This window comes from Cynocephalus volans, chromosome 1, assembly GCF_027409185.1.
Source record: "Cynocephalus volans isolate mCynVol1 chromosome 1, mCynVol1.pri, whole genome shotgun sequence".
Taxonomy (NCBI): domain Eukaryota; kingdom Metazoa; phylum Chordata; class Mammalia; order Dermoptera; family Cynocephalidae; genus Cynocephalus; species Cynocephalus volans.
Window position 1 is genome coordinate 38,674,659 of NC_084460.1, and position 19,051 is coordinate 38,693,709.

The window sequence follows — 19,051 nt, forward strand, 5'->3', positions numbered from 1 at the left end:
TAACCATTTGTCTGTTGGTTTGTTGCCTAGATGATCTGTCCAGTACTGAGACAGGTGTGATCAAGTCCTCCCATATTATCGTAAATCAGATGCTTCCTCTATTACTCTGGAGTGTGCTTTGTGGAGAGAGAGGACCTCTTCTTTTTTTTTTTTTTTTTTGTCTCCAATGGTGCCTCTCCTTGTGAGGTGGAGATGCTGGCGTGCCATCTGCATGGCAGCTGTGACTGCTGCTACAGAGACTAGCTGATTTTGCAGTAGCCATGGCAATTGTGGTGGCTATGGAAGGCTACCCATATGAAAGTAGTGTTTTTGGTGTGCTCTTTACCTGGTTGCATGTGGGTTTGGCTTCCCCCAGCTCCACACCTCAGGGCCCTGGCAGAAGAAATTTCTAAGCAGCAAAGCATTAAGGAAACTGCAAGGCTACTTGTAACAGCCTACACTGAGTTATAGCAGCAAAGGCATGATGTAAAGCCAGAATTTAAAAGGGAAGCAGAGCTTAAAGATTTGGAAATTTTGCAGCTTGGTAAGCTGGAAAAGGCCCTGAAAGTACTGCAGAAGCCTCTGGGGCCAACCCTCCCATTACAGGCCCAGAGGCCTAGGGAGACAGAACAGTCTCAGGGAACAGGCCCAAGATGCTCACTGCCCAGGGCCGCCTTGAGAAGCTGCTTCCAGCACCAGCACCTCAGCTGCTTTGGCTACTCTAGCCGTAGCTAAATTCACCCCAGGTGTGGCTGGATCCACAGCTTTGTGTTTTTTTGTTTTTTGTTTTTTTAAAGATGACTGGCAAGGGGATCTTAACCCTTGACTTGGTGTTGTCAGCACCACGCTCACCCAGTGAGCTAACCGGCCATCCCTATATGGGATCCGAACCTGTGGCCTTGGTATTATCAGCACCACACTCTCCCGAGTGAGCCACAGGCCGGCCCTGGACCCACAGCTTTGGAGAATACAAGCCAGAAGCCTTGGCAGTGTCCACGTGGTATTAGGTCTGCAGACTCACAGAATGCCAGAGCTATGAAGGCTTGGGAACTTCCACCCTGACTTCAAAGGATGTATGGAAACACCTCGGGGCCCAGGAAGAATTCTTTCACAGAGGCAGATTCACCACTTAGAGCCTTTGCTAGAGCAATGTCAAGAGGAAACGTGGGGTCGGAGTTGCAGCAGAGAAATCCCACCAGAGCCATGTCTAGGGGATCTGTAGGAGGGGTATTACCATGGAGACCCAGGAATTGTGGAGCTACCAGCGTGCAGTGCCAGCCTGGGAGAGCTGAAGCATCTTCTGAGACCAGGAAAGCCATAGAAATGGAGCTGCCTGAAGACTTAGGACCCAACCCCGACACCAGCATGCAGAGGATGTCAAACATGGAGTCAGGGTACATGATTCACCAGCTTTAAGATTTATTGTCTGCCCTGCTGGGTTTTGGACCTGTTTGGGACCTATTACACCTTTCTTTTGGCCTATTTCTCCCTTTTTGAATGTGAATATGTATCTATGCTTGTCCCACCATTGTATCTTAGCAGTAGATAACTTGTTTTGATTTCACAGATGGGACTTTGAGCCTTTTAAGTTGAAATAAGTTAAAACTTTGGGGATGGAATGCATGTATTTACCTGTGAGAAAGACATGAACTTTGGGGACCAGAGTAAAATGATGTGGATTGATTAAATTGTGTCCCCCAAAGTCCACATATTAAAAGCTTAATTCCCATTGTAACTGTAGGTGGTGGAAAATCCTATTATGGTAATTGAAAGGTGGGGCCTTGAAGAGGTGATTGTAAGACCGTGGCAATATGAATGGATTAATAATGGTGGTCAGGGGCATGGTTCCAAGGGCTTTAAAAGGAGAGCACATGAGAGTCTCTCTCTGCTCTGCCTTTTTCTGCCATGTGAGACCCCTGAATTGCTGTAAAGCCACCATCAAAGAAGACCCTCATCAGATGTGTGCCCTGGACTTTGGACTTCCCAGCCTCTGAAACTGTAAGCAATAAATTTTGTTTTCATACCAATTACCCAGTTCCAAGTATTTTGTTATAAGCAGCAGAAACAGACTAATACAGTCAGCCTGAGGGTCACACCTAAAGAGGGCCACAAATGAGTCCGAGCACATGAGCTAACAGTCAGCAGCCAGAATGACAAATGGACTTGGAACCAGGTCACATGAGGGATATTTGGGGGAACATGGACATTTAGCCAGAAAAGAGGACACGAGCAGAGGGTCTGAGTGCTGTCCCCAAACATCCGAAAGACCCATTTGTGAGACACAGATGTGGTATTTGCACAGCCTCGGACACAACTAGGACCAGTGGATAGACAATTCAAGACAGTAATTTTTTACTTTATATAAAGATTAATTTACGCTCAGTGAAAGATATCCAACAATGGACTTGTATGCCTAGCTAGATAGTGAATTCTCCATCAGGGTGGTGGTCAACTAAGGGCCAGAAAACTTCTGGGTGAGTAAGAGTCTTGGCAATTAGAAGACTTGAATTCAGGGATCTTCAAAGACCTTGTATCTCTGAGTTCATTGCATAAGCCATCCAGTAAAATGTATCTACCACCGTAATCACACAGCTAACCACCAGGTGGCGACAAAGCTGCACCTTCATGCCATCGGGCACAACTTGGCCTCCAGAAAACCTAATTGGAAAACAAAACCAAACCAAACAAAACACATAAACAACTAACTGATACAGATAAATTGATATTCATTGGCAAAGACTATAAATCAAGTCTTCAGTAGAGCTTTAGTCCTCAGCATGACCCAGAGGACTCCAGGTCAACCAGGTGGTTGTAATTTTTCTTGAGATTTATTAACCTTTTTTTGCTTTAATTTTCCAGTGAAATAAAACATACATACAGCAAAATGCATAAATTGTAAGTGTCCAGCTTAATGAATCTTCACAAATAGAACACACCTGTGTAACCAGCACCCAGTTCAAGAAACAAAAATATGACCAGGATTCCAGTAGCCCCTGCCAAGGGCAACCATCAACCTGACTTCTAACAGCGTTGATTAGTTTTGTTTGTTTTTAAATTGTACATACAGTGCAGATTCCTTTGTGTCTTTTCTGTAGGTCATTTATGAGATTCTTTTTTTTCTTTTCCTTTTTTTCTTTTTTCTTTTTTTTTTTTTTGGTGGCTGGCCAGTACATTTGTGATTTATTGATTTTGCTGTGTATTGTAGTTCATTCTCACTGCTTTGTAGTAGTGCATGGTGTGAATACACCGCATTTCTGTTGGGTGTGTGATATTGTAAATAAATATTAGGTCTCCATCCTAGATTCCTTGCCTATAACTCCTAAAATCCTTGGAATCTCCAAAGCGATAGTGGTTTTTGGTTTTTTCTGGTTTTTGTTTTTGTATGCTAAGGGGTTGACTGATGACTGGCAGCCCCTAGGTACCTTCGGTATGGGGACCTGAAAGACCAAGGCAGGATCAGATTAGGTTAGATGAGATGAGATGAGATGAAACGGAGAGGGGCTGAAGGTTAAATGGCCAACAATAATCAATCATGCCTATGTAATAAAGCCTCCATAAAAATCCAGAAGGACGGGGTTTGGAGAACTTCTGCATAGCTGGACTTGTGGAGGTTCCTGGAGGGTGGAGAATGGCATACCCAGGGAGGGCGTGGAAGCTATGCACCTTTCCCCTGCGCCTTGCCCTATGCATCCCTTATCCGTTTTCTTTGTAATATCCTTTATAATAAACAAGTAAGTGTAAGTAAAGTGCTTCCCTGAGCTGCTCTAGCATATTAATCAAACCCAAGGAGGGGGTCATGGGAACCCTCATTTGTAGCTGGTCAGTGAGAAGCACAGGTAAAAGAACCTGGGCATTGGCATGGGAAGTGGGCGGGACTGAGCCCTCAACCTGTGGAATCTGACACTGTCTCCAGGTAGATAGTGGCAGAACTGAACTGGAAAGCAATGAGCTGGTGTCCACTAGGAGAAATCCCTACACACTTCTTGGTGACCAGAGATCAGAGTAGTCTTCTGTGGTGTTGTTGAGATAGAAAACCAGTTTGTTTTTCCTCTCCATATCTTCATAGTGTGAAATTACTGGGTCACAGGGGCAGCCACTGCCAACTTTCAGCTTTAGTAGACAACTTCAGAAGACATTATCGTGCCATTTTCCAAAGTGATTGTACCAATTTACTCTCCCACTGACAATGTCTGAGAGTTCCAGGCTGCATAGCTTTGCCAGAATTTTCTGTTTACATAAATTTTGTTGTAGGAAATGTGGGATCTGGAGGGGGTATCCTTGCACCCCTCTGAGCCCTCAGAGGGGCAGTGTGTATGGCCAGCACTAGCAGGTGGGCATGAACCAGAAGGTGGAAGATTCATCCCAATGGACCCATCAGCACACTAATATCTGCTGAACGGAGATTCACACTTCCCAGGCTCTAGACAGTCACCAGCATAGGGCTGTGCTCTCTCATTGAGCACTTAACCATGTGTGGCACTTTTCTAAGTGCAGGGCTAGAGGACTGAAAAGACAGACAACATCTCTGCTCTAATGAAGCTTACATTCTGGAGGGGATGGGGTCTGGCCAGTTAGCTCAGTTGGTCAGAGAGAGGTGCTGATAACACCAAGGTCCAGGGTTCCATCCCTGACCTAGCCAGCCCCCCCCAAAAAAAGATAAAGTGGGGGGTGAGGGGACAGTAAATAAACATGTCAAATGATAAAAAGTCCCTACAAAGAAAAATAAAACAGGGTAAGAAGATACAGAGTGCAGGGAGAGGGGATGCTATTTTTACATGGGTGGTTACAGGATGCCCTTCTGATAAGATAACTTCGAACAGAAACCAGAGGAAGGGAGGGAACAAACGACAGGAAAAGAGAGCTCCAGGAAAAGGGAGCTGTTCAGGGGAAAGGCCCTAAGGTGGATGTATATTTGGCACATTCATGTAAGAACCTGGTGGGAGAAGGAGGGGTAAGAAATGCAGTGAGAGTTGGCAGCACATGATTATGTAGGGCCTACCCCCACTGATGTTCAAAAACAACCACAACCAGCCCAATACACAAATAGATAGTCATATAAAGGGTTGGAAGTTTGGGAGTAGTTGGGAGTGGTTGTTGTTTACAAAAATGGATTGTGCATATATTAAAACTGGCCTTTTTTTTTATTTTTTGCAGCTGGCTGGTGCAGGAATCTGAGCCCTTAACCTTGGTGTTATAATACCATGTTCTAACCAATTGAGCTATCTAGCCAGCCCCTGGTCTAACTGAATAAGACATCATGGACATCTCTACAAGTCAATGACATAGATCAGAGTAGGCAAACTTTGTCTGTGACGAGCTAGCTAGTAAATAGTTAAGGCTTTGCAGGCAGGACAGTCTCTACCTAATACAATAACTATTCCATACTGCTGTTGTAGCTCAAGAGAAGTCATAGACAATATGTAAATAAATGAGTGTGGCTGTGTTCCAGTAAAACTTTATTTACAAAACAAGTAACAGGCCAGGTTTGGCTGCGGCTGTAGTTTGCAGAGACACATAGCTTCACTGTGGTAGTCCCAATGCTGAGAGCAGTGGCCGGGACACAGTAGGCATTCTATAAATATTTGTTAAATAAATACATGAATAAATCTTACTCTTTTTAATAGCTGAGTGTTCCATTGCTGAAATAACTCTTGATATTTTGGAAGAGGAACTTAAAGGAGGAATGATGAATGGGCAGCATGGGAGCTCACTTCTTTAGCCACCTACATCTAGGGGCTGGCCAGTTAGCTCAGTTGGTTAAGAGCACAGCCAACTTCCCCCATCAATGATGATATTTGAGGCTTTCTCTTCTGCAATCGATGCTATCTAGTTTTTTGTTAAGATTAGCCATTGCGTTCTGGGAAGGAGAGGTGAGAGGAAGAGAAGATGATGTCAGCTGTATCTTTCTCTTTGGGCAAATGAACTGCAAGGCGAGAGGAGGCAACACCCCACTCCCCATATGCAGCCTTTAAGTACTACCCCATTACCTTCCTAGAAGGAACGTTCAGTCCCACCAACACTACATGAGTGTCATTTCCTGGTTCACCTCTTGCAAATAATGAATTTTAACAAATTTTAAAATATTGACGATTTGATGAGGAAAAAAAGTGTTATCTTATTGAATTTTCATGTCCCTAACTACATTCCATAAATATCTTTTAAAATGTTTAAGTCTACCTACATATTTTATTTATCTAACTTTAAACATGGTCTCTACCCACTAGATGCCAGTATTAACATTCCCCTTCCCCAGTACTGACAACCAGCAATGTCTCCAGACTCCACCAAATGTCCCCTAGTGGCAAAATCGTCCCTTTTCAACCAGAAGCTGAAGGATGTGGAGGTTGTACCGCTCAAAAAGAGCAGGAATACTGAAATACCTATAAAGGTGGTATTATCTCCGTGATACACTTTCTTTTCTTAGCTTCTGTAACACCATACCTTCCCGATCTTTTCCCTACCTCTCCAGTCAGTTCTACCCAGTCTCGTTTCCTGTACTTTAGTAAATTTTAGAGTACCCCAGAGCGTGGTTCTGAGTCTCTGCTCTCCACTTAAACTTACTCCTTTGGGGTTTCCATCTAGTTTTCCAGCTTTAAATGGCATCTCTGTTGATAAATTCACAAATGTATATTTCTGTCCCATAAATAAGGTGACTTCCAAACCAATGGGGAAAAGGATAGTATTGGGACAATGGACTCTCACTATAAGGGAGAAAAAGCTCATCACTGTAGGAGAGTTACCAGGTCTTGGTCGACCTTCTTGGTGCCACGGGACCTTTTGAGTCTGCAGTGAGCGTGGGACTCTCACGTACACCACAATCTACAGGTGACTCGAGCTGCCAGTGCTCCAACAAAAACCCAGGAAGAGAGGGGAACGTGCAGTGACGGCTGCTGAAGGCTGTGAGACCCCAAGGGACTGCAGCCGGCAGGGCTGTGCGCTCGCTACGCGACCCGGGTCGGGTCACCACGACCTCAGAGCGTAATCCTCGGATTCTATGAAACGGGTTAATCAGCTGTGTCCGAGAGCGGAGTCCCCACCAAGGTGAGCGTGAACCAATCGGTGAAGGAAATTCGCAGCCTTGTTTTAAGGGACCAATCAGAGGCCACGGTGGCTTATTATGACATCCGCGAGAGCCAATGAAAAACGGAGATTTTTCCTAGCCTGCCCCCCCCCCCCCAAGCTTCAGCCTCGGAAAGATTACACTGGGGAGCAGTTTTTTAAAAGGTGCAAGTTAGAAAAGAAGTCCGCGGCTGGGCTACGGGATATTATGATTACAAAGATGAATGAGGAAGGCTGCAGGAAATTGCAGAAGAGAGCAAGATCGCCCTACAACAAAACCCTGCGGAGAGCGGACTGGCAATTCACTCTCCAGCCAGGGGTTCCGAGGCGGGAGGGTACGTGCTGCGCGCTGACGTCACGCGCCGGGCCCCGCCCCAGTTGGTCGCCCATATAGCGTAGCCCTAGCGCGCGCGCGCACCATTGTGTGGCTGGACTCGGCCGCTACTGTGGTGTGAGGCGCGTGTTCTGGCTCTCGCCGTCACCGCACCCGCACCGCGGCTACTGTCTTGCGGTCTGCCGTTCGACAGCCAGCCCTCGGGCCCCCGCCCGCCAAGGACATGCCGCGCGTCTACATAGGACGCCTGAGCTACAATGTCCGAGAGAAGGACATTCAGCGCTTTTTCAGTGGCTACGGCCGCCTCCTCGAAGTAGACCTCAAAAATGGGTGAGTCTGGCCTGGGCGCCCGCGCCCAGCGCCTAGGGCCTGGCGGCGGCGGCTGCGGAACCTAACCGGGGGAAAAGACGGCCAAGGCCGCGGCGCCGCGTGGCAGGGCCTCTAAGATGGCGGCGGCGCGGCGCCGCGGGTGCGCGCGGGAGGCCGCGGGGATGCGTACGTGCGCGTCCCCGGCTAACGACGCCCCCGCCGGTGCTCAGCCCTCGTACCGCCCCCAGGTACGGCTTCGTGGAGTTCGAGGACTCCCGCGACGCCGACGACGCCGTTTACGAGCTGAACGGCAAGGAGCTCTGCGGCGAGCGTGTGATCGTGGAGCACGCCCGGGGGCCGCGCCGTGATCGCGACGGCTACAGCTACGGAAGCCGCAGTGAGTCCCACCCCCGCTCGCTCCGCGCCCTTGGGGACCGTGGGAGATGGGCGCAGGCATTAGGGTGGGCGGGGTGGGGCCTCCCAACCCGGGCAGACGTGGGGGCCGGGGGTCGTTAGAGTCGGGTGTCCCCGGACCCCGCTGCCTTCACGGCTGCTCGGGCCAGCCATGGGACGCCGGAGCGCGGGGATTGGGTCTGGGTGTTTGGTTTTGATTTATTGCCTAGGTGGGAGGGGAGCGGCTTCTGATGGGCCCTTGTCAGCACTGTCGTGGGTTCTGCCCACGGAGGAAGTGAGGGTTCGCTGTATTTGTTTTATATCCCTTGCTTACTTGTCAGTGCATTAGCTAGAAATGTGAAAGTTTGAGGGCAGGCTGGGGTGGAGGTGGGGTAGGGGACGGGAAAAGGGGGAGGAGCTGAAAATATAGGCATTAGTTACTAAAATTGACGGGGCCAAAGAAAGTATTATATTAAAGTAATGTGGTATTGTACCACAAAGTAGACTTAAATAAGCTTTATGCTGTATTTGAACTAGTTGGGGCATGTTATTGGGAGGAGGTGGGGGGATTTTTGGTTATGTGAAATGTTTAATGTTGAAATTGTTGCATGTTGAATTCAAACTTTTTAACAAGTCCTTGATGTTTCAATTTGAAAGTGACCAATGGGGCTGAGGCTGTGTCCACTGAGGCTAAGATGACTGCCTTTCCTGATTGGCCTTGGCTTTTCCATACATTGTGTGACCCTTGCCCTATGACCCTTTGGCTGACCTTACCGGAAGCCATGACGACAGCAGCCTTTTGCCATTAGACGCAGGGTGATGGTGAGGATTCCAAGGGTTAGACAAAACTGGTTAATCTGAACTAGGTGACTGTTACCTTGCGTGTTTTGTGGCCAAACCACCACCAAAAACCTCACACTGTGATGTAAGTACTTAGTGTAACTAGTAAACATTTTTGTAAAATGTAGAAATGCATGTAATCAGTTAAGTTTTATATTTTACAATGTTCTGTAAAATAAAACTTAGCGAGGTAAATTGAATAAAGGAGCAGTCACTCTCTAACAGATTGTAGGAGAGGTTTAGTTGGATTTAGTCTATTTGACTTGCCCTTAATTTAATTTATGGCAAATCACAAATGTGTCAAAGGTTTAGCAATATAATAGCAAAGTCCTACTCCAGTAAATAAAAATTGATATGTTTGTACTAACTTTCAAAAACATTATGAATCCGTGTCATTACAAAGCATCTAATTGTTCCTTCATGTGATAAAGGTGGTGGAGGTGGATACAGCAGTCGGAGAACTTCTGGCAGAGACAAATATGGACCACCTGTTCGTACAGAATACAGGCTTATTGTAGAAAATCTTTCTAGTCGTTGCAGTTGGCAGGATTTAAAGGTATGTGCTATAATTTGAGATAAAAATAACTGGTGCTTAAAAGGTAGACTTGTTTCATACTTTTATTCTTGAGAACCAAGTACAGTATATAAACATTTTTCATTAGATTTCTGAGCCTAACCAGTATTGTTGCTGTTTTAGGATTTTATGCGACAAGCAGGTGAAGTGACCTATGCGGATGCTCACAAGGAACGCACAAATGAGGGTGTAATTGAGTTTCGCTCCTACTCTGACATGAAGCGTGCTTTGGATAAACTGGATGGTACAGAAATAAATGGCAGAAATATTAGGCTTATTGAAGATAAGCCACGAGCTAGCCATAGGCGATCTTATTCTGGAAGCCGTTCTAGGTAACTTGTTGAAGAACATGGAGAGGGGAGGAAACAATATTTGCCAACCAAAAATAATAATTGAGTAATTCCAGTTGTTGGGTAGTTGAACTTAAGCAAGCTCCTATTTTCTTCTTGCTTTGTGCATTATTGGATTCCTTTCCAGATGTTTTGATGATGGATTTAATTTTGTAGTAAGCAAGTGTATTCTTTTTTGGTTTGTCTTGTTTTCGCTAAATGGCACAAATATTCTTATTGTATTGAAATGAAGATTTGATTGTGTTTTGTGTTACAGGTCACGATCCAGAAGAAGGTCACGAAGTAGGAGTCGCAGGAGCAGCCGCAGTAGATCTCGAAGTATCTCAAAAAGTCGCTCCCGGTAAATAATGTGGTATTGGGTCTTTTTTTTTTTTTTTTTTTTTTTTCCTTTTCCTTTTCCTGAATACTACTATATTTTTTCATGGAGCACATGTATGTTTTGACAAGCTATTGAAAAAATCTGGCCTTTCTTGTTCAGATCCAGGTCACGGAGCAAAGGTCGATCACGTTCTCGGTCAAAAGGCAGGAAATCTAGGTCGAAGAGCAAATCCAAGCCCAAGTCTGATCGGGGCTCCCGTTCACATTCTCGAAGTAGATCTAAGGATGAGTATGAGAAATCTCGAAGCAGGTCTCGATCTCGTTCCCCAAAAGAAAATGGAAAAGGTGATATAAAGTCGAAATCCAGATCAAGGAGCCAGTCTCATTCCAATTCACCCCTACCTGTTCCACCTTCAAAAGCTCGTTCTGTGTCCCCTCCACCAAAAAAAGAAAAAGCTGCTTCAAGATCCCATTCTAGATCTCACTCAAAGTCAAGATCAAGGTCCAGATCGAGTTCCAGAGATTAACCCAAAACTCTGTGTTCTTTGCACACTATTATGGAACACTTTCCTACTTGCTTAGGCAGTTATTCTTCCATGTTTATACTTGGCCTCTTCTGCAAGAGGAATCTCTTGAAAACGGGGGCACACACAAATTTGATTTATGGCCAAATTTGATGAAAAAGATGAGGTTCTAAGGAAATGGTGGCAAGAAGTCAAAGACCCTCTCCCTTCTTTGTAGAATTAAGATAACTTTGATTTTATAGCTTTTGAGCTAAAATAACTTTTGTAAAGATTAAGCTCACTTAGATTTTTTTTTTTTTTTTTTTTTAAGTATTTCAGCAGGATCTGCTGTAGGGTTCTTTGTTTTGTTTGCTTATTTTTAAATTAACCGTTTCAAGCTTTGAATACTTAAGGCTTTAGAGGGAGAACCCAATTTTCAATTATGTTGGCTTTTTATAAAGCTTGAGTTATGTAAGATTTAAATAAGTTTGCTACCAAGATGATTGCCTTATTGAATAGGTCACTATTAAATTCCTACAAATGTTGATAACTGCTATTTGTGGAAGTGATGTAAATTCTACCTAAGTGTAAAACAAGGCAAGCCTCAGACCAGCAATAAATTATTCAGTTTGTATAACACATTTTGTCCTGTTAATCAAATTTGCCAAAGTCTTTATCTGCCCCCTTAACAAGTTGGGTTAAAAATAAAAGATATTTTGTAGTCAGTCTGTTACACAGTTTTACCTAAATAATAAAACTTTTTTTAAACATAAATTTGATTGAACTCTTCAAGAAATAGCTCCTAATAGTTCGGATCTCCTTTAGCTAGTAATCTCGCTTTCTGGAAGTTAGGTGTAATTAGTGCTGTTTGACATTAGAGTATGGTTTAATGATCTTTAATGTTATGTAAAAGTAGAAATAGCCTTTCTTTGATCAAAAATTTAGTGTATTCATAATAGGAAAGCACGTATCGTGTTCTCTGCTGAAAGATCCATCATAATTGACAGACACTTAGCAGATCACTTGGTAAAGTCAGTTTAAAGTAAAATTCCAGCCACCAGTTGCCCCTTTGTAGTTAGTGAGTTTATATGGTAATGGGTTAGAACATCCTTACAAATTTTATACTTTGTGTCGTTGGTTTGAAAAACAATTAAATGGGTAAATCTAACTTTTTGTACTTTATTATGAATGATACGATAATACTGTGGAAACCAAATTATAATGCAAATTTGTAGTAACTGGGTTAGCAAATAGTCCATACATCCATAACCCTAATTAGTTGAAATTGCAATTAGAATGGATTACCTTATACCTTATTCACATACTTTTAAGTAATTACATTTGAAATTGTTTATTAACCTTAGTCTGAAATGAAGATGTAGGTTTATTGGCTCAGATTTAATACCTTACTAGGAGCTGTCACTACGTAAGATAATAAGGGTTGGATTGTGATAGGGCATCGTGGTACACAGCTCGTTGTGCCACAGGTGTGACTAGGACACATGACAGTCTATGGTTGGTTTGTAGGTTTAAATAATCCAGAAAACAAACCCAGTAAATGAAGCTGAGTGAAAAAATGAGTCAAAGATCAAGGTGTCAGAGGAACTGGGAGTACCATACTTGGTAATGTGCAAAAGGCCTTGTTTTTGAGAAGTTCCTGGGCTGACTGTTAAAAAAAATCTTAAAGCCTAACCTTAGGAATGTAGTGCCCCAAAATGTTGGTGGTGCTTTCATTATTTTATTTTCTTTGATACTTTTTTGTTTATAAGTAATGAGTTTATCTTTTAAATATAAACAAAAAAACTTAAAGAAATTGTGTGTAATTATACTTTATTTTGCCTATTCAAAGAACAGAAGTGATGACTCTTAAGAATTGGTTTTAACCAAAGTTCTCTTGTTTTCAGGGAAAGAACAAAAGTTTTGAACCACAGCCTTTTAAAAGGAAGGAGGGGGATATTACAGTGTAAATGTTGGCTTTCTAAAAGTGCAACATCCATCAGCTGGGCTCTCAATGTGACATCACATGGTCAGAGGCAAGAATAGCAAAAAAAGTCTAGTCCTGTTTCATATTTGTAGACCTAAGCCATTGGATGCACTAAGCCAGTATATAACATTGGCCCACTTGAGAACATAGTTGACTGATAAAATGTTCAGTTTGCTAACTTGTGAGTAGGATCAGAGTTAATACATGTCACACATCAGTGGCTAGATGGAGTATTAAACTGATGCAGAGCAAGAGAAATGTGAGGAACATCTTAATTCCCCTTTCTTTTAACTTGGTAGTGTTCATTGACATGCCGTAGTGCCTTTATGGCTAGTTCGAGTACTACTTACTTTGACTTAAACATTCCCATTCCTCTGTTAACACCTTTCATCTTGGTATTTTTTTCTCCCACTTTGTTAACCTATTTATGCTTTATCTCAATAAAATGTTTACTGCGGGAAAGGCTTGTTTTGAGTTTATTGGGTATTCCCACTTGGAATCAAATTCTTGGCAAATGGTTATTTCAATTGGAGTTGCTGTTGGCAAGCCATTCCTGTCTCAAGTATGGGGAAAGGATCTTGTTCCTCAGAAATGTGTTTGAGGTCAACATAGTAGATGGTTAATCTTGGTCAAGTCATTCCCCCTTGTACTTCAGTGTCATTCATGAGACAGTAGGGTTAAAGGTTGTGAAGAAAAAGTTAACATGAAGAGTACTTAGAAAAGTACCATAATAAATACTAGCTGCTATTATGAAGGATTAAATATACTAAATCAGTTTTTATTAACTGTTTTTTACATAAAATTTACCCATGTGTTAAATAGCGGTCCAAGCATTCTACAGCACAATTACTTTTCAGGTGAACTAGAAAGCTTTAGTCATCTTTTCCTTAACTTCGGCAGTATGCACTTAGCAATTGCTGCTTTTTCATGTAATGTGTTTTCAGAGAGTATTGTTTCCAACTTCAGTTTGTATGGTTGCACCCAATTTCAGTCCTGTGGTGATGGAACCTAGAGTGGAGAGTTTGACTTAGTTGTGATTTAACTTTATTTACAGAAATAATACATGCTTGGAATATAGTGTCCCTCAAGAGCCTACTCACTAAGGTAGCCACTGTTAATAGTATCAGTATATCTGCTCAGAGTTCTGTGGTCATATGTATATGTCTTGTTTTCAATGATAATTTGTTTATACTGTCAGTAGTAGTCTAACTTGTTTTTACATAGTGTATGCTAAGAGATCTGCTTTTAATGGCTGACTGGTATATTGTTGAATGTATAATTAGGTTTTTTTAGATCTTAACAGTTAAGTAATCTTTGCTTATGTAATAACATGAATTAAAAAATTACTTTCAACTTTCAATATTATACAATCAAGGGGCCAGCCCATGGCTCACTCGGGAGAGTGCGGTGCTGATAACACCAAGGCCACGGGTTCGGATCCTATGTAGGGATGGCCAGTTCACTCACTGGCTAAAGAGTGGTGCTGACAACACCAAGCCAAGGGTTAAGATCCCCTCACTGGTCATCTTTTTGAAAAAAATAAATACAATCAAACTACAGCTCTTACACAGTTTAGCATATAGTGTAGTAATTATCATCATTTATATGGTAATTATTTATATGGTAATCTTTGAGCTTTTCCAGTCAATGACCATATCTCAAATAAGATGTATATTTGTATCCCTAACATGAAGTAGGCATTCATTTACTAAAAGGATAAGTTAGTGCCGTTGTGTGTAATTGATCTTTTAGATTCTAAGTAGCTTATTTATTGATTTTTAAGGTTTTTTTTTTTTTTTTTTACACATAGCTCATTTGGATTTTCACGTAGGCAAAGTGATGCTAAGTATTGCATTTTGCATTAGGAAGCTGTATTAATTGTAGTTAGTATTATTCACGGCTAACATCCATATATTTACACCTATTTGAGAGATTATTTGTAAGGGTCAGTGTGGTATAATAGGCTTTCTAAGCAGTGGCAGGGCTCAAGTCCTGATTTAGTTCCTAACAGCCTAAAGCATTAAAATCCAATGTCTGTTTTAGATTCTGACTTTTTTGTAACTTGATACAATTTCACACTAGGCGAAGAGTTGCAGGTGTATAGAACAAAAACCTATATACCATTTTCTAATTCCCCAATTATATTTTGGATTTTTTCTTATTTGCACTTGTTTTTTTCTAAGCCATCTGAAAGTAAGTTGGAGACATCATGCTCTCCTCCTTAGGAACAGGGGTACTCTTACACAGCATTATCAAAATCAGGAAACTAACATTGATATAATACTGTTGTCTAATCTACAACCCATATTTAAATTTCATATTGCCCATAATGTTCTTTATATTTTTTTCTCTGTCTGTAGTCATTGTTAGATTTTAGTGGCATGACTTTAGTCTCTTTTAATATGGAATACTTCCTTAGCCTGTTTCTTTACCTTGTCATTTTTGAAGAGTAAAGAACAGTTATTTTGTAGAATTTCCGTCAATTTGGGTTTGTCTCCTGACTGCATTTTTGGCAAGAATGTCACAAGAAAGACTGTCCTCAATGCATCCTATCCAGTAGCCCACGATAACCCGATCACCATCAAGTCACCTTTTCCTCTTTAATGATTTGTGGAGGGTAACTAGAATCTTTTATTAAATATGTAATGCCCTATCAAACTTGTTTACTGCTATGGACATTTATTGGTGACATTCTAAGCCATATTCGTTGGCATTTTGCTGTAAAGGAAGTGCTTTCTCTGGCTGGTAGACTGTCTTAAAGGTAAGGTTGAAAGAAGGGGTTTTTTGTCTTTAAGAGGAACGCAGTCATTTTGGAGATTGAGAAAGAGCTGCTGAAGAGAAAGCTTTCATGGCAACAGATTGAACTCCATTACTGCTGAAACTCCATTTTCCTGTTTTCAAGCAGGAAAGTGAGTCCCATAGCCCAGAGCCAGAAACAGGTTGGGAGACATCATTTATACAAGAGGAATACACAAGAGAAAATTGGCTGGATCATCTTCTGTAAAATGATAGCTTCTGGTATTGTGAAAAGTAAATGCTATTGTCAAAGTACTTGGCACAGTCACTCATGAAATAGTAGTTGCCTTTATAAAAACATTCTATAAATTCTAACTAAACCCTAATACTGTTCTAGCCAATTAAGAAAAAAGCAAAGCAGAGTTGCTGAATGTGGTGCCCAAGTATTAAGATATCTACTATCCCTACTTTCTAGTCAAGAACTGCCCGAGTGTACTACATACATTGCTCTTTTACCATACAAAATTTCAAACACCAGTGAAGATAATATGATGAACTGCCCATGTACTCATCTAGCTTTAACAATACACACTTGTACACTTCCTCCCCTGGATAATTTTGAAGGAAATCCTAGACATTTCATCTGTAGATGGTTCAGTATATACCTTTCAGACATCTAAAGTCTCTTTAAACCTATAGTCCTTTTTTCCCTAGCAATGTGTTTGAAGAAGCCAGGTCACTGTCCTATAGCTTCCTAGTCTTAATTTGTTGACAGCATTTTCAGTGGTGTCATTAAGCATGTTCCCTTGTCCCTTGCATTTCCTGTGAATTGATAGACCTAGAGCAATGGTTTTCAAAGTGTGGTTCCCGGACCAGCAGCATCAGCATCTCTGGGAACTTGTTAGAAATGCAACTTCTCAGGCCCCACCTCAGTCTCTGAATCAGAAACTCTGGGTGGATTCCAGCCATAGGTGTTTTAACATGACCTCCAGGTGGTTGTGCATGCTAAAATATAAGACCCACTGTTCTAGTGGGTTTATCAAATACAAGGGGGGTTTTTTGTTCCTCAAAGATTACTTAGGTGTCTTTTTTTGTCATAATGGCAGCCATCGATGATCTTTGCCTAGATCATTAAACCATGAACTGATGGTTTAAAGTATTTATTTCAATCCATTGCAGTTCTTACCAATGTTAATCTTGTTCTGTCTTCAGTTAGCAGGACTCAAGTTGCGCTCAGTTCTTTTGAAACAATTCTCTTGTCAGTTTCCTTGCTTTCTGGTATGGTCAGATTTCAGGGCTCGTCTTGTACGTTTTTGGTTCTGGACCTGAAATCAGCCATTTCTCCAAGGAGTCCTGGTTACGGTTACTTGAAAATGGTATTTAGCAGCTACAGTCTGGGCCCTTGGGGAGCTCACTGCTGCTTATTTGGTCATAGGCCTTTTTTAGTGGACAGAGCTGGAAAACCATTGCCTGATTCTCCCTCTAGCCACACAGATCATGTTATCTTCGGGCCATCTGAAGGTCCTCCCTTCTCCAGGCTAAACACATTCTCAACCCTGTCTAGTGCAGCAGTTTTGAATCTCCTCGCCGTCTCAGTTGTCTTCCTGTGCTCTGGTTTATGAGTGTTCTTAGAGTGTGGCCCATCACACTCTGTAAGAAGTGTAATATATACAGCACTTCAGGTTTGCCCTAACATGCTCAAAGCAGAGCAGTACATGACCTCCCTGCCCTAATAGATGCTTCTTCAGCTGAATTCTGAGCCATTTCTGGCAAAGGGGTGAGGGGATTAAAGGACCCCTGCAGATTTTTTTCTGCACTTTAGAGGGTTTTAAGCAGATCATGTGTCATCTTGCTCTAGGTAATGAGTAGAGGAAGAAGGGAAATTCAGAGCCTAAATTTCAGTGTGATTCTATAATATGCAACAGCACTATAAATAGGATAAGTAAACAAGACCTTTAATTATAGTTTTTATCCACCTTTGCCATAGACAACATTGCCAACATTGTCTTGAGCCAGCAGGAACTCAAGGCCAGACCACAGTGTGGCTATGATTGTAATAAGATGATCAATGCTCATTGGTGTCTTCAGTAAGCCCTCAGAGTGTAGTACCGAGTCACCATGGTCCAAACCCACATTCAGCAAACACTTATTAAAGGCCTTACCAGATATGTGGTAGATTACATTACTGTTGGAAATATTTACTATCAGCCCATTCCACCTCCATGGGCAGAGTTCTTCCCATTTTTTGATTTTGACCAATGGAATTTTATCAGATATGACATATTTGGCAGGCTAAATGATGCCCTCCCTCCACCCACCCTCAAAAATGTCCATGTTCTAATCCCCAGAACTTGTGATTATATAACCTACATGGTAAAAGGGACTTTGTAAATGTAATTAAATGAAGGTCTGCAAATAAGATTGTCCCGAATTATCTGGCTGGGCCCAGTGTAATCACAAGGGTCCTTATGGGGAGACTGGAGGGTCGAAAATCAGAAAAAGTCGATGTGAAAAGGGAAGTGAAATCAGACTGGAGATGCGACATTGCTGGCTTTAAAGATGGAAGGGGCCATGAAGCAAGGAAACCAATTCTCCCCTAGAGCCTCTTGAGGGGGAATGTGGCCCTGCCAACTTGATTTGGCCCAGTGAAACCCATCTAAGACTTCTGATCTCTAGAACCATAAGGTAAAAAATTTGCGTTGTTTTAAGCCCCAAATTTGTGGTAATTTGTTACTGCAGCTACAGGAAGCTTAATACAACACAACTGAAGGCTTAAGAAACACTTATACTGCTGGCCTTGCTTGCTTGCATCTCTGCCACCACTGAGAGAGGAATATTCCTCAGCCGTCCTGCTCGTCTGAGGAGGTGAGAGACAGGTGGGCCAGAACCGCCTGTTCACTCCAGCCCAAATCAGTCAACCTGCAGTAATGGGAAAAATAAAAACATGGTGTTGTGTGCTTCTCAGTTTGGGAGGTTAGCAGCAATAGCTAACAGGGTGTTTGGCAGCTCCACATGTCCTTTACATTAACAATACATGATAAAAATTGTCATTCAGCATCTTCAGATTATGAGACAGGTTAGTTAAATCCACATGCCCAAAGTCGCACATGAGAGTGTATTCTGAAGTCCAGTTATTTGTTTAATTTTGCCTAAGCAAATAAGATATCTTCCATTTGCTCCTCCCACCCGCATTCTTTCTCTGCTAGTTCTGAGCTGTAGGAAGCTAACCTCTATTGACTCCATCCATCCACTCCCTTGCCCTCTGGTTTCTGATTGGGTTCAGTTAGGGAATAGTAGTAAGATATGGGAGGGAGGGAGAAGATTGAAGTTGGGGTATTTATTCCTATAGCTCCCTCCCTGCAGGGTTACCTAAGGCTGGTGGTGGCTTTCAACCGAAGGCCATGGTGTCTGGCCTACAAAGCCCTCTCATTCCATATCCTGATAACCACGGTCTCTCTATGTCCTAGCACCCCCAGTCTTGTGCTAACAATTGTGATTTTCCTACAGCCTGCCTACACCTTTATAAATAACCCCTTTATTAAATTCTCTTCAAATTTCTCAGTTGGAGCATGCCTCCTGTTTCCTGTCAATCCAAACACAGCAAGGACAAGTGGAGATTTATAGTCAATGAGCACAGTGAGGGGGCCAGTGGACAGAAAATTTCTAAGAAGA

General features: G+C 42.4%; 1 protein-coding gene across 1 annotated transcript; it reads left to right on the plus strand.

Annotated features, from left to right (window-relative positions):
• Positions 1–7,469: 7,469 nt before the first annotated feature.
• Positions 7,470–13,097, plus strand: SRSF6 (serine and arginine rich splicing factor 6). The gene is made up of 6 exons (XM_063107171.1): positions 7,470–7,702; positions 7,930–8,078; positions 9,346–9,470; positions 9,612–9,820; positions 10,095–10,178; positions 10,317–13,097. Exons 1-6 carry the CDS (start codon positions 7,596–7,598, stop codon positions 10,681–10,683), a joined length of 1,041 nt encoding a protein of 346 aa, XP_062963241.1. The 5' UTR covers positions 7,470–7,595; the 3' UTR covers positions 10,684–13,097.
• The last annotated feature ends 5,954 nt before the right edge of the window (positions 13,098–19,051 follow it).

Excerpts from the sequence above, each read along its gene's own strand:
- SRSF6 (XM_063107171.1), top strand. The coding sequence starts at position 7,596 with ATGCCGCGCGTCTACATAGGACGCCTGAGCTACAATGTCCGAGAGAAG. Across the intron at positions 8,079-9,345 it reads CTACAGCTACGGAAGCCGCA|GTGGTGGAGGTGGATACAGC; the intron begins GTGAGTCCCACC and ends CATGTGATAAAG. Across the intron at positions 10,179-10,316 it reads ATCTCAAAAAGTCGCTCCCG|ATCCAGGTCACGGAGCAAAG; the intron begins GTAAATAATGTG and ends TTTCTTGTTCAG.